The 15,906-nt window shown below is 37.1% G+C and overlaps 1 protein-coding gene across 21 annotated transcripts in view; it reads left to right on the top strand.

The window, feature by feature from the left end:
• LOC109398814 (synapse-associated protein of 47 kDa) overlaps positions 1–15,906 on the top strand; it is a 97,622-nt gene that overhangs the window by 44,567 nt on the left and 37,149 nt on the right. For 18 of the 21 annotated variants that reach the window (XM_062856130.1, XM_062856125.1, XM_062856127.1 and 15 more), the window contains 2 exons: positions 8,711–8,992; positions 13,386–13,397. In XM_062856130.1, coding sequence (XP_062712114.1) covers positions 8,711–8,992; positions 13,386–13,397 — 294 coding nt within the window. Of the gene's footprint in view, positions 1–8,710; positions 9,002–13,385; positions 13,398–15,906 lie in introns of all 21 variants that reach the window. The other 3 variants (XM_062856136.1, XM_062856121.1, XM_062856137.1) reach the window with 2 other exon arrangements.

The raw sequence follows: 15,906 nt of genomic DNA on the forward strand, positions 1-15,906 counted from the left end.
TCAGAAAATCAAATGTTTTTGATGTCATGAACAATACCCAGAACATCACAACCTGATGTTTTCAGACATTTCTTGATGTGCAAAAACATTAGATTTAAATGTTTACAGAAGTTTTTTAATGTGCAAAAACATAAGACTTAAACGTTTTCTGATGTATGTTGATGTATGTAAACATTAGATGCAAACGATATTCTAATGTTTTACGATGTAAAAAACGTTACCTCTAGACGTTTACAAATGCAGATACATCTGAAAACGTTGGGTTCTAATGTTAAATTCTAACCCTAATTTCGTACTGATGTTGAACGACGTATTCATAAAAATTAGGAAACAACCAAAAACGTTTACTTCTAATGTTACATTAACAGCAAACGTCATGTCATGTCATGTCGTTATGTGCATAAACATCAAAATGCATTCAAAAACGTTATCTTCTAATCTTACTACATTATACGCCAACGTCATGCTTAAGTAAATTGAAGTACGTAAAAACATCGAAATAAACGGGGTGACATCAGATTCTAACGTTGAATCACGAAGATATCAATCGATAACGAACTTGGTTCTCAAATTATCTAAAGGGAAGTGTCGGCTCGTGTATTGCGCATATCAAAAATTCTGATATGCATTTTTTGAAGAGGGTTACCGGACCACATGGTGGTGACCCTCTTTGGGCCTAATGTGCCCCTTTAGCAAACGGTAAAGACAACACCTCAAAATTAAAGGTAACATGTGAGGACATTAGAAAAACGTCAGAATATAATGTTTCTGTACATGAACAAACATTTGAAAACGACTAGATGTTACGTTTTTTACATCGAAAAACATTAGAATAACGTTCGAATCTAACGTTTACATACATCAGCATACATCAGAAAACATTTAAATCTAATGTTTTTTCACATCTAAAAACATATGAAAACATCAGGTTCTGATGTTCAGGGTAATATTCTTGACATCAAAAAACGATTGGTTTCCTGATGTATACATTATGTTACCTTGCATAAACACATCTAAATCGCAATGTATTCTAACGTTCAACATCAGAAAACATTCAAAACATCTGAGAACATCAAAAATACATGCGAATCGCATGTTTCTGTGCGTCAAAAAAAACATATAAAAACGTCTAGATTTGACGTTTTGTACATTGCAAAACATCAGAAAAAACGTTGGAATGTAACGTTTTCATACATCAATATACATCAGGGAACGTCTGAATCTATTGTTTTATACATCAACATACATCAGAAAAACGTTTGAATCTTACGTTTTTGTACATCAAAAAACATCTGAAAACGTCAGGTTTTGATGTTCTGGATAATATTCTTGACATCATAAAACATTTGATTTCCTGATGTATACATTATGTTACCTTGCATAAACACATCTAAATCGTAATGTATTCTAATGTTCAACGACAGAAGTACATTAAAACTTGATGTTGATGTACACATCAAAATTAAATGTCAGGCTAATGCAAATTTTTATTCGGGATGCCCGATGACCAACAACACGCTTACTTTCCGGTGGACTAAGGTGCACGGCTTAGCTAAGAGTCTTTCACTAGAAATCAGACTAAAGCATAATTAAATTTCATTTTTATTCAAAATAATAACGTTCTCTTAAGTTAAAAATAACAAACTTTGATATTCAACATATTGAAATTCGCATTTTGTGATGAGTTTGTGTGGATTACATGGATTTAACCGAACAACATCGTCAGCATTATTTTCTCGCAAAATTCTACCGCATTTCGGAACCTCCCAAGAAGGCACTAAATTCATCCACAAAACACATAAAAGCCAAATAAACTCTTCGATTTAAATCACGTGGAATTCCGTTAGCGTAAGCGTTTTGGATGCAACAAATCTTCTCTTGATAACACTCATCACAAGTAAGACAGGTTACATTCTTGTACTGTTCATACAAGTTATCCAGCTTTGGTCCTGTTTCATCGTTATAGTAATCCGCCATTATACCAAAGCACCTCACGTGGCGGCGGGTGATGGGATCGTCTAAATATTGTAACTCCAAGAACAAGTTCCAGTATATCTCCGGTGTCTGTTGGAGTTCAACGCATTTTGCCTCCACACCACGTAGCTCTTCCTTGGTGAGAGGCTTAAACGCAGCATGGGAGATTACAAAAAGCTGAAACAAGAAAATTGAAAGCACAACTATGCAGGTAACGACAATTCGATTTCTGTTTTTTTTTACCGCAGAAAAAAGTAACCAAAATTTTACGATCGCCTCCATGGCTTCGCTACTGTAAGCCGTATGAAACCAATTTTGAGAAACCAACAGTTACCTCTGTTATATACAACAGTTCATTAATCAGCATACCAAACATATCGGTTACACATTACAAACGAACGTGACAGAAAGCCAGAAAAGAAATTGCTTGAGTTCACCCCTATAGGGATGGGTTGGCATATACAGAACGTTCAATTGAGGAACTCACCTACTTTCGAAAACAGTTGAAAATTCCCAGTTGATTTTTTTTTGTGGTTTTCTATCACGATTTTTTCCTCAACTATGTAACCGATGATGTGGAAATTTAGTCTCGAAAGTGCCGGATGTGTCGAAGACCGCAGAAGGATCCGACCCTTGCGACAAAAGTTGTAGCATTCAGATTATCTGATGGTGCTTGACATTTAACATGTAAAGGAATAACATCAATAATATAAACTCAATTTTTGGCCTGTATTACCAAACGTAGCGTCGTTATACTTTGCGATCTTCGGCAAAGTTTTTCGGCATATCCAGGGCTATACTTAAACGTCATTAGGTAAATAGTTTTAGACAAAAAAAAATCAACTTATGGCAAAAATTCTAAATGGAGGCTTTCACATATTTTTTTAACTAAATTGAGTTTGATTGACCCAAGGTCGTAGCCAGCTTTTCGGTCAGGGGGCAAGCACCCTTAGAAAATTTGTACCTACAGGGTGCGGCAGGAAAAAAAATGCGAAAATTTCAAGGGGCTATCACTCGCTGAATATGGGATATATATGACTATTTTTTATGACAGTGTATCAGTCAACGTCTATATTTTACCACTACAAAATAAAAATGAACATATTTGATTTTTAACATGTGATAAGGTAAGCCTAAAAAGTTGGTACCGTAAAACGGGGTATCTTTGATAATGCGGGTAACTTTGATAGCGCGGCAGGCTTTGTATAGTTTATCTTATAACTATGATTCCTTCAACCAGTTAAGAAGAAGACAAACGTAAATCAATTCTATACATATGAAAGTTCATCTTAGACGTATTTTCATTAAAACCAAGTTTATATACAACTTTTTGGACAAAAAATAAAAATTGTTGATATTTTTGTCATTTGTCAACCCCTTCAAACAATCTGCTATACGACTTTGTTACAACTATTTTTTCAGTGAATGGACTCTTATTCTCGAAAGATTCATGATAGTAGATTCCAAATCTGGCCTTGAATCTTTTAACGAAGTGTGTTTTTACGAAATGGAAGAAATTTTGTAAGCTGGGATAAAAATTTCCATACATGGATAAACGCCTAAAAATATGCAATGCCCATGTAATTTCATGTAGATAAATCTGTGTTGTTCAAAATTTGTTAAAAAACTACCCAAAAAAAAGGAAACTCACCATGAATAGCATGTTATCATATGTTGATGTACCGTTAAGCATATATTATTACAAAGATAATGGTTTTTGATAGCTAAATTCACTGTGTTTTCCACTCAATACTCCACAAACTCATTTTCATATGTAGCATTTAGTAAAAAATCAAAGTTTTGATATAAAAATTCTATCTGATATATTCCACAAGGCTTCTCTCATCATGTTCATACTCCTAAGATTTCAATCTGTGATTATTTTTCAAAATTTGATGTGTTTTTCAGGGCGTTATCAAAGTTACCCAAAAATGAAAATCTGAATCTCGCTCATATGAAAAACTAAAAGTTAACCGAAATATTTCAGAAGATCGAATCTTTCAATTGTAATTGATAACTGATACCCCAGTACTTGTTTAAAAAATTTAAAAGTCGGGGAAATATTGTTACATGGAAAAATATTGAGAAAATTCGCTGAAAAACTATCAAAGTTACCCCGTTTTACGGTATTAATAAACTGCGCGCCCAATGGCCATAAGACAAAATAGTAAAAAGAATTAGGTTCAATTCGATGAAAAACCAGGCCATACTAATCCAGAGCCATGTAGTTTCACATACCAGATGAAATAAACACATATATATGATGTTATTGTATAGAAAATCAAAAATTATGTTTTATCAGGTATGAAATTTAGCGACCCGTGTATTTTTCAGTGGTTTGAAAATTTTGATTGTCTTCATATTCAGGATCAGGATGTAAACATTTTATTATGTTTCCAGTTCAAAACCGAATTAGCGACATTTTTTCTTTTACTTCCGCTGCTTTTGCCTTGCGTTTAACACTATGTCGGAAGTGGGGCGCTGTATAGAGTACCAGGTGTACAATACAGCGCCCCACTTCCGACATTGTGTTTAATGCAAGGCAAAAGCAGCGCAAGTAAAAGAAAAAATGTCGCTAATTCGGTTTTGAACTGGAAACATAATAAATTATTTTTTATAAAATTATTCTGTTAGAGATCATGGCGTGTTGAAACATAGATTGGCTAACGTCAAATGGACGAACATGAGGATTGAAGTTGAAAAAACCTTTTCGCATTTTTCCCTGCCGCATACTGTACTAGCTTTCAAAACTAAACGCAACACGATGAAATTGAATATAATAACATTATATTCTAAAACCATTATTTAACCCTTCAGCAGTCACGCTGTTGTATTTTGTACAATACGTTGAAAAAAGCTCGCCAACGTGGTGCTGGTTGCGGTGGCCAATTTCTAAAAGATTTAGGATTTTTATTTATTTCTTCTAGAGCTCAGATTTTTTTTTTGTTAATATCTTTTCTGTTAATATCAAAATATTCGTAAGAAATTATAGCTAAACTTAAGAATTACGAACTCTTTTGAGGACAACACCCGAATTTTCTTCATGATTTCCTTCAGCATTTTTTTTTTCAGTACAACATAATGGAAACCTGTCCGAAGATTTTTTTTTTTTTCTAAATACATACTATGTCATCTAAATGTCTGCTTATTAGCAATCTTGGAATGCCCTGGATCTCTATTCATCTAAGAACAAACCTTCAGTCGAATTGTTCCGAGTACATCCTTGTCGGAATCTCCCTACAGTTTGTTGCATATACTCATCTCAGAGAAAATCCGATAGAAATGTCAATGGACGTATTTCCGGAAGGGTCCATGGAAGGTATTCTCGTAGAAGCCTTGAAACTATCACTGGAGGAAACTCTCGAGTTATTCATGTGAGAATTTCTTGCAGGTATTTCCGGAAAACTCTCAAATAATGGAATTTTTGAAATAAAAAAAAACCTGGAATTTATTTAAAAATAAATGTCTGGAGGATTTCAAGAAGGAATTCCTAGAAGAATTCTTGGTACACTTCCTAAAAAAATTCCGGTAGAAATCTCTGGGAGAATTCTGAAAGAGTCTTCCCTGGATGAATTCCTGAAGGGTTCCCTGGAAAACGTCTGAAAGCACTTTAGCATGTAAGTACTTATATGTTTAAAGTTAGTCACAGTTTCTACGAAATCAAAACCTGCGCTGTCGCGACTCTTTTGTGGCATGTGTGTTGCTTGGAAGAATCCCTGAACTACTTATTGTCTCGCTTATTGTAGGAATTCCTGATGGAATCTTTGAGTAAACTTCTGATGAAACTGCTGGAGGGATTCCTGAGAGAATCCCCTGATAATATCCTGGTTCCTGTATGTATCCTTTTCAACCTTCCTATTGCATCACGTTGGGTTCGCTGGCATAATGTATGTTTTGGGTAAAAAAATACCCTAATGCCAAACGAGGCTTAAATTATCTTCCAAAACTATTCGATTTCTGAAGAAATCTCTTGAGTTATTCCTAGAAATCTTAAAGAAATTTTCGAAGGAATCCTTAGAGGAATTCTTGGATAAATTCCTGAAGCAATTCCTGCAAAAATCTCTAGAGAAAATCGTGGAGGAATGCCTGGAGGAACCTCTGAACAAATTCCTGGTGTACTCCCTGGAGGCCACCCTTGAGCAATTCTTGGATGAGACTCAGCAGGAATTCCTGGATGAAATCTTGGAACAATTCCTGGAAGAATTTCTGCAAAATTCCTGGAGAAATCTCCAGGGGAATTCAAGGAGAAATGTCTAAAAAATCCCTTGAGAAGTTTCAGGAGGGTTTCCTGGAAAATCCTTGGAGGAATTTCTGGAGGATTTCTTGGAGGAATCTTTTAGAAAATCCCTGCAGAAATTCGTGGAGATGTCCCTGGAGGAGTTCCTTAAGCAATTCCTAGAGAAATATCTGGAGGAATTCCTGGAGGAATGCCTGTAAGAATCCCTGAAAAATTCTTGAAGATTTTTTGAAGAAATCCCTAGAATAATTTCCCGGAGAAAATCTTGGAGGAATTGCTGACATAATTTCTGAAGGATGTCCAGGAGCGATTCCTGGAGTAATTCCTGAAAAAAATTCTGGGGCAATTCCTGGATGAATTCCTGAAGGAGTTCCAAGAGATATTTTTGGATAAAATCCTGGAAGAATGCCTGGAGGTATTCTTGTGGGAATTACTGGAGGAATCTCTACAGAAAGCCTGGGAGATTTCTATTTTTATCATTTTTTCACTTTTGAAAAATCTATTGAGAAATTCCTGGAGGAAATTCTAGAGGAATTTCTCGAGGAATTCCTGGAGGAATCCTCGAAGGAATTCTTTAAGGAATCCATGGGGAAATCCTTGCAGAAATGTATGGGAAATCCTCGAAGCAATTCCTATAGCAATATCTGGAATAATTCCTGGAGAATCCCTAAAAAAAATCTAAAAGTATTTCTGGAGAATTTACTGGGAAGTTTCTGAAGAAATTCCTTAAGGATTTCCTGGAAGGATCCTTGCCGAAATTACTGGAGGAATCTTTGAAGGGATTTCTGGAGGAATCCCTGGGAAAATCACTGGAGAAATTCGTGGAGATATCCTTTAAGCTAAGGAGAAATACCTGGAGGAATCCCTGAAAAGTTCCTGGAGAATTTCCTGGAAGAATTTCTTAACAAATTCCTAGAGGATTTCATGCAGACATTTTTGGAAAATTGCTGACAGGATGTCCAGGAGGAATTCCTGGAGGAATTCCTGGAGAAATTCCTGGAGAAATTCCTGGATGAATTCATGGAGGTATTCGTGTGGGAATTGCTAAAGGAATCTCTGGAGAAATTCTTGAAGCAATAACTGGATGAATTAGAGAAATTCTGGGAAAAATTTCTAAAAAAGTTCCTTGAGAAATTCTTTAATGAATTTCTTGATGAATCCCTGGGGGAATCCTTGGAGAAATTCGCGGAGAATTCTCCTAAGAAGTTCCTGGAAAATTCTTAGCGGAATTCCTGATGGATTTTCTGGAGAAATCCCTGCAGCAATTCCTGGAGGAAAATCTGGAAGAATTCCTGGAGGAATTCCTAGCAGTGAATCAAAATTCAACCATCGTGCAACAATAACGACAATATCGTAACCTGAATTTGTTGCGACATTCTACTCAATGCGGCATAGGTTTGTCCCAACTTGAACAGAATAGGACAAAGATAGTGCACCACGAGTTAAGAGATTTTAGAGTCATGCATTGTGATTTTCGAGCGGTAACTTCGAGTCGGTAAACACTGTAATGCTGCTGAAGATGTACCATCAAAAAGTTTCGATTTTGGGTTAGTATGATTATTCACGAGTTGAAAAGTACGCAACAAATTCAGCTTCTGTTTTAAATGCAACAAAAAAAAAGAGATCATGTCATTATCTGTTACCAGTTGGGATAAAGAGTAATCGCCGTGTCTTCGTTGTGGCTTGTTTTGTGCCTCTTTTGTCTGACAATTCTCTTCACTGATCCCAAGAAAAATTCCAGAAGGTATTCCTAAAGAAAATCCTAAAAAAATTTCTGAAGGAATCCCTGAAAGATTTCCTGAAAAATAACTGGATGAAAAGCTGACAGAATTTATGAGGGAATTGGGGTAACTTCTGGAGGATTAATTCCTTGAGGAATCGCTGAAAGAATTCCTGGAGAAAATTCTGCAATAATCCCTGGAAGAATGCCTGAATTAATTCCTAGAAAAATCCCTAAGAAAATTCCTGGTGCAAGTCCTCCCCCCCCTGCCCCCTCTGGCTACGCCCATGATTGACCGTCCGTAGTTGGTACTCCAGTATCGCCAGATCTGCTACACTCACACAAAACCACCATGTCAGATTGCATTCGCTTACCTACGACCATACCGTTGAGTTCTTTGTGCCTGCGCAAGTTCATGTAAGGACGGCAGTGTGTTATAGGGAAATGACTGTGTAGCAGAGGGTTCACGTTGGTGTATGGATGCCAGGCGTAAGTTGATAGCTTGTGAAACGATTATTCTGAAGATGATGCAGCATAGTTCGCAGATTGCATAACTGTAGGCATCATATGATTGATTAACATTGTGATGCGAAGTTGACTTTTTCAACCCGTTTCTAGTTAATCAGCTATCGAGTGAAGCTATGAAAACTCTAGAAACTGTTTTACAATAAATTAAGAGTGACCAACCTGTTCTGTTTTTTAACTGATTTGTTATATCTATCAGTCATTAAGCCAACGACTCTAACCACTGGTTCTATCTTTTATCTTTCTTTCCGTAGCCCAACCAAAAGCGGTGTATTTTCTGGCGTATCGTCAAAAGTGACAGGTTGGCTCGGAAATGCATCTATGCCGTCAATGCCCGCGATGCCATCCATGCCAACGGTTTCAATGCCAGCGATGCCTGCGATGCCTTCCATGCCCTCAATACCCGGCCTACGTAAGCAAAACCAGGACGAAAACGGTGGCATCACGAACGAAGGCCTAGCCACATCGCCAGAAAAGACGAATCAAGGTATAGCCGCCGGAGCGACGGATGCAGCCGACGACGAAGACCGGTCCAGGTATATTAGGTAAATGGGCCGATACATAATTGATTGAAATTATGCTAGTTAGTGAGACGGAAACACTCGTAAAGAAAAGAGGAAACGAAATGAGAATGTTGGATAGCTCAGAGAAATATGCGAAATTCAATTTGCATCCTCCTCGAATCAATCGATCGTGTAGAGAGTTTTGTGCGCGCAAAAAGTGGCGCAATTTTGCTTTAAAGAAGCTGAGTTGAATCGACATGTTTTATGAGTACCTACTACTAATATACATGAGTATATTTGCATTCATTTTCTCTGCGCTAATGCTTGCTTCCATTTTTAACATGTATGCCTTTCTCTATTATGAAGTGTTCTTCTAACGAGCCTGATCAATAGTCGGTTTTAGATGTACTCGTACATTTTTAATGTCTGCCGGAAGCGATGTAGGAACTTTTAGACTACCTTTTCCTAAGTGTATTATACGAATGAACAGTTACTATCATCCTACGAACAAGTTTCCCATTAATAAGGAAAGTTATAAAATATACTCTCCAATAACGTTGATTCTAGTTGATTTTGTTTTCCGTTTATGGTTTCATTTCATTAGATGGTTTTCTTTCGGTTTGTTGTTTTTATTATCGATTTGTGTTTAAGTTTCTTAGCTATGTGATGTACGCAAAAGAAATTTTCGTGATGTGTAGAATTACAGTAAATAGCACTTCTCCCATCATTCATAATGTCACTCTCGTCATTATCATAATGGTTCTCGTTGAATTTATCGATTCATGTTAATTTTCTAAAAAGCGATGTAAACTTTCATGATAAATATGTCATTTAGTGTTATTAGGTGATATCCTTACCACACTGTGATCATAAAGGAATGTTTTTCATCGCGATATCCATGCTTTCATATTATCATCCAATATTTCTTTCTTTATATTTTCTATATGAACGTGGTACTCATTGCCTGCTCGTTTTTCATCAATTCACGTTTAGTGACATTGCAACTATACAGTTCACTAGCTTGCTATTTCTTTTCCCATTGTTTCATGTTTCATCAAAATTGAATTCGGTGTGGGTATAATGTTTACATTTTATGTGGGTGAATTGCCGCGATGTGTAAAAACTCTGACTATGGGTATTGTGCACCTAATTGTAATGCAATGTGCATTTACTTTTTTTAAATACGCGAAAACTTCTCAAATTTTGACTGTAAGTCGAATTCGTTGTTGAATTACAGGGTAGCCCAAGTTCTTCCCGGCCTAACAACGTAAACAAACGATTTTAGTCATAAATCATACAAGTTTCTCAAAAATTGCCATCTATCAGAAGCTGCTAAAGGAGTTACAATCTGTTACAATGAGAATCTGCCCGAATTAGCAGTAAAAATTGCCCTATATTTTCATTTCTGGAAAATCTGTGGCTTCGTAGCCGTGCGGCTAGTGTTACCAAGCACTTTGTCGCATCGTGCTGAGGAGCGCGGGTTCGATTCCCGCCGCAGCTGTCAGGAAAAGTTTTCGGCTGTGCCACTGGGCGTTGCATGCTAGTCCGTTGTCTAGTGTCGTGCTTCCTTCAAAGAGCGAATAGCTCACTGAAAGCATTGAACGTGTCCGTGTCTTTTAAATCACAAGCAAAAGTACAATGATACATATTGCCCTTTTACTGGCATTTACCAGATTTGCTAGTATGTCTGAAATATGTTGGAAAAACTTGTAACTAGAAGGCACGAAATGTTGCTAATTGACAAATTGAGAGATGAAATTTGTGAAAAAATCGCATTCTGGTGGGATTTGAACCCACGACTCCGTATTCGCTAGACCGGCGCTTTAATCAACTAAGCCATAGGACAGGTAATGAATCTGCGGAATAGAAAGCCAAGCTGACTCCGAAGCCACACCGTGAACACTCCTTTTTCACAAACCCATCTCTCTTTCGGCTTAGACGCCAATCCACAACACACTCGCGTTTGTGCCCACTAACTACACTGCCCCTTTTGGCATGTCAGTCCCATGCTGTTTCTAATGCGAATCATATTTTTGTCTCTCACGAGCCCATTTAAAATAAATTTGATATTTTTCTCGCATCATTTCACAGCTCAATGTGCCACGAAAAGTTTATGCACCACATGAAAATACTTTTTGGAAAACATTCGGAGTTATAGTGCAAAACGTAGGCACTTTGAAAAACAACATGGGACTGACATGCGAAGAGGGGCAGTACAAGTGTATTCAGCATGGTATTCAGAAGTTCTTCAAGTAACTTGTCACCGTTTCATGTAGGTTTTCTCAAAGATTTTTCAAAGATATACCTCTGCTATGGATTTTTCAAGTTCCTCTTGTTATTTGTCCAGTTTTTTTTTCTAGAAATTCTGTATTCTTTGGCATGTGTCTCCTGGAATTTTGTCTAACGGTTTCGGACAGATATTTCTCCAAGAGCGCTCCGATTTTGCTAGACTTTGCTAGAAATTCTTAGTAGTTTTTTTAGAAGAAAAAGTATGAACAAAAGTGCTGGTAAAACATCTTCATTCACTTGCTTCTGCTCAGAAAATCAACATGACCTGCGTTCATTTACGAATCAAAAGTTCAATTTTCTTCCAGCCCTCAGTTAGTCCATTCCAGTTGAAAGTACCTTTTCTTAAACAGTGCAGAAAAGGAAAAAAACGCAAAAGTACCTCCTTACTCGCGGATTTGGTGCGAAAGATTTGTTCGCGAGTATTTGGAGCGAGTTTTTCCACCCTCCTCGTTACAATCCTGTATTGGACGAGTACATTTGACATTACAATAGGAACAATGAGAGGTCGTCGTCACTAGTTGCTATCTGAAAGACTATAATATCGATTAGCATTAGCTAAATCTTAATATTTTTGGCTCAAAGAGAAAACTCCGAATTCTCTTTTATGTATTTTGAATCCACTATCCACGCACGCACGAACTGCAATTTTCAACAACAATTACTATATGTTTTATAATAATGTCTTTTCATTCCATTAAAAAAAAAACAAAAACTCGTTCACAAACTCTTTGCACTTCAATGTTTCGCATATCTCTGTACCATAATCAATTTCACAATCGCTTCACGCAGCATCCAATCACGTTAAATAGCCATGATTCTCCTGAACACTACCGTTTGCACATCTCATTTCATCGCCCTATCCTCTGGACAGCGCTTTTCTGTTTTATGCACTTTCGTATCATAACTTTCTGAAATATCTTGCCAATACGTAACTTACGCACATAACTAATTGATATTCCAAGTAACGCAAATGTTTCCAAAACAAAACAATAGTAACCGTAGACTATATTGCAATGCAGATAGAAGATCACAAAAATTTCTTCATTTGTGTATGGCCCATTTGAAATCTAGTTTTAAGTGATATTATTTGAACATAAATGTAGTTTTCGATTCCATTCCGTTTATCAAGTATCGTATTCGTTTCCATATGTAATTTTGACCAAGGTATCGATCTCAGTTTTATTTCGTAATCATAGCGTCACATTACACCACGCCACATGAGTAACCCAAGATCAAACTAATATATCCATTCATAACGCGAAGTTTGCGATCTATATTTGGGGACATGACCAGTTGTTATCGGTTAAGAACAGTTATTCACAACATGCTACTGCTTCAACATCCATCACAACAACTAAGACAATTTTTACCAACGTTTTGAAATCATGTCGTTTGCTGGGCGATTTGTATGGTGATTATGAGTAAACTGGACGTAAGTGCCTAAAAGAATCCCCTTTTCTAAATCTATATACAAAACTGGTAATGTTTCTTAAACGATCTGCCTTATGACTAGATTGTTATTATTTCTTTATTATAAGCATTTTCAGCCCAAGGCTGGCTCATCCCTTATGCCTTAGCCCTGGAGCTATATTTTTCAATTAGCTGATGACCTACGACCAATAATCAAGGTGGTAATATTCGATCATATGCCCATTATATTTTGGCAAACAAGATTGTCGATAACGTGCGGAACCACTCCAACTAAAAAAAATAGTATGCATGAGCAGAGAGCAGAAAGACGAGCTCAAGGCCTAATTAAATTTAGGTTGTACAAGCACAGTCTATTGATTTTTGTCCAATCTACTCCACTTAATACACCCTCTTCGGCCTTTCATGCTCATGTCTATAAGTCAAAAGCACCGTAGGGATGGCTCATCATATACCTACCTATATCCAGAACGTTGGGGTTATCTCGGTGGGCCGGTTTGATTGAGTTAAGGTTAATTTTAGCTTACATCCCGCACGTACCTGCCAGAACAAACTCTTTAAGAATATTGCCGCCAACAGCTCCAAGTCGCCAAGCAAACGACATGACCGCAACACTGCTGATAACCATAATTTATCTATATATTTGGTATACAATATATTATCTTTTTTCTTCTCATCCCGTCTCCTACTTATATTGTAATTTGTACAGACCACAGGAAAGGTACACTTTTGTTCCATAAATTGTTTCAGCTTCAGATTTTTTGGTCCATTTTTCCATAATCTTGTTGTTATATTTTGCTTATTGAAGTTCGACACTATCAATACTTTGAGTTGGTATTCACATAGAAGCTTCGTACAAGTTTGCTTTTGGCAGCTTTTGCTAGTTATAATCGATGGTAAGATGATTAATTATGCAGATCCTTAATTAGAGCATTTCTCATACATAGTAGAGTTGGATTCAAATGAAATCATTCGGTGCACAAATATTTTTACAACAACGCGTATATCATTATGTGTGACTAATCAGTCGTTTTATGGAAAAACTTGAAGTAAAAACCTGTATGATATAACCATTATTTTACTATAGTACTGATTTTCCGATCATTTGTCAGATCACTAGAGTGGGTCAACGTTGTATGGAGAAACTTTAAATTTGATCGCACCAACCCGGAACAAAGCTTTTTCAATCTATATTAGCGTCCAAAACAACTGTGCAAAATTTGGAAGTGATTGGTTGCGTCCCCGTATTCCGCATTGCGATTGAAATTTGTATGGAAGTTAGTATGGGAAAACGTACTTTTTTGTATTTTACTCATAAGTTGAATTCGTTTGTTTAATACCACGTGACTAATGACGTTAAAGTATAGCCTAGGATATGCCGAAAAACTTTGCCGAAGACCACAAAGTGATCCGACGCTTGTGAAAAAAGTTATTTGCTTGGTAACTTAGGCCAAAAATTGAGATTTTATTATTGATGTTATTCCTTTACATGTTCAACGTTAAGCACCACCAGGCAATCTGTACGTTTTAACTTTTTTCACAAGCGTCGGATCACTTTGCGGCCTTCGGCAAAGTTTTTCGGCATATCCTAGGCTATACTTTAACGTCATTAGTTGGATGGTTTCAGACAAAAAAAAATCTATGAGAAAAATGCAAAAAAGCACGTTTTCCCATAGTAAATTCCATACAAATGTCAATCGCAATGCGGAATACGGGGATGCAACCAATCGCTCCCAAATTTTGCACAGCTGTTTCGGACGCTAAAGGGAATCGAAAAAGCTTTGTTCCAAAAAAATCGACTTTGTTGACCCAGTCTAATAGTCACCTACAATAATACAAAAGGGTTTGATGATTGAACGCTTACAGCGCCACCTAGCGGCAAAATTCGAAAACTTAAAATTTTTGTGGTGTATATATGTATCACATCATCGGATGTGATGTCTTTTCTTGTAGTTATGATTCTCTGGCTCGGAGTGTCATAACTTTTATCGATTGTGTGGGCACTAAACAGTTTCGCCCCTTTCAAATATCCTGGAGCAGATCATGGTGAGATATTACGGTAAAGTATATTCCGAAAGTGGGTCGTGCGTCGTATGAAGTAGCAAAGAGTTTCAGGCTTATTAGTTTGACCTCTTTTCTTCTGAATTGGGTTTTTAAATTAAGAAAAATGTATTGATTTTCTGATTTTATACGAAAGAGCACCTTTTTCTGAACCACCATAATTTTTTCAGATTTTTAGAACTTAATTTTGGTACCTAAAATTGATTTCGAAGAGATTTTTCGAAACCACCTTTTGACAGCTGGCCAACTGCTTGACATCTCCATCCAGTACAAAATGCGACGAGGGGTGATTCGACAAATCGCTCCCATACAAATTTTAAACTGATTTTTGAATAGGTTCCCGGGCACCAAAATTCATGGAAATTTGGATTTCGGCTCAGTTTTGCATGCAGATTCTGAATCTGGAATTAACTCAGCACCGCTAAAGATGCCAATTGCTTAGAACCCATTGTCGATATTATCACATACGTGATGTTCATCTGGCCAACGTGCTCCTTCACGTGAACCAACATGAATCCAATATACCTTTCAATCTGCTAAGTCCTCTGTAACTCTTTTACACAAATATGTTTACAATATCGAGACATTGCGTCGAACAGCGACTAGCATATTGAGTGTTTGTGGATGTCCCAAGAGGGAGTCTTGTCACCACTTTTGTTCTGGTAGCAGATATGCTATTAAGGCAAGTCAATAATAGCGGTGTTCCTACTTATGGTTTTGCTGAGCACTAACTATCAATAACTATTCAATCTGAGTAAAACATCCATTGCGTCGCTTTGGTTCTGAAATCAATGTGTCTTGATTGATCAGGTTAAGTACATTGGAGTCATTCTTGATTTCAAGTTTTCCTGGACACCTCACATTGTGATGTGTCGTGTGTCCACGGACTGTGTCCACGGAAAAATCCAATATGGCCGCCCCATGGATCCTGTCCAACACACCTCCTGCAGCGCTACGACGCCGAACCCGCGGTCCTTCAAGAGATCGGCGAGTATGCAGGTGCTGCCAATGAAGTTGAGAGATTGCCAGTTCCACGAACCGAGTTTCCAATCGCAAGTCCTTTTTGTTCGCTGGGGTTGTTGTCGTTGGTCTCGGTTCATATAATTCTGTTGCTGGTTCTCTGTTACAATTTTTTTTTACGGCTGGCTGACATCAACCTCCTACTTTCT

Source organism: Aedes albopictus, chromosome 3 (genome assembly GCF_035046485.1).
Source record: "Aedes albopictus strain Foshan chromosome 3, AalbF5, whole genome shotgun sequence".
In the NCBI taxonomy this organism is placed as follows: domain Eukaryota; kingdom Metazoa; phylum Arthropoda; class Insecta; order Diptera; family Culicidae; genus Aedes; species Aedes albopictus.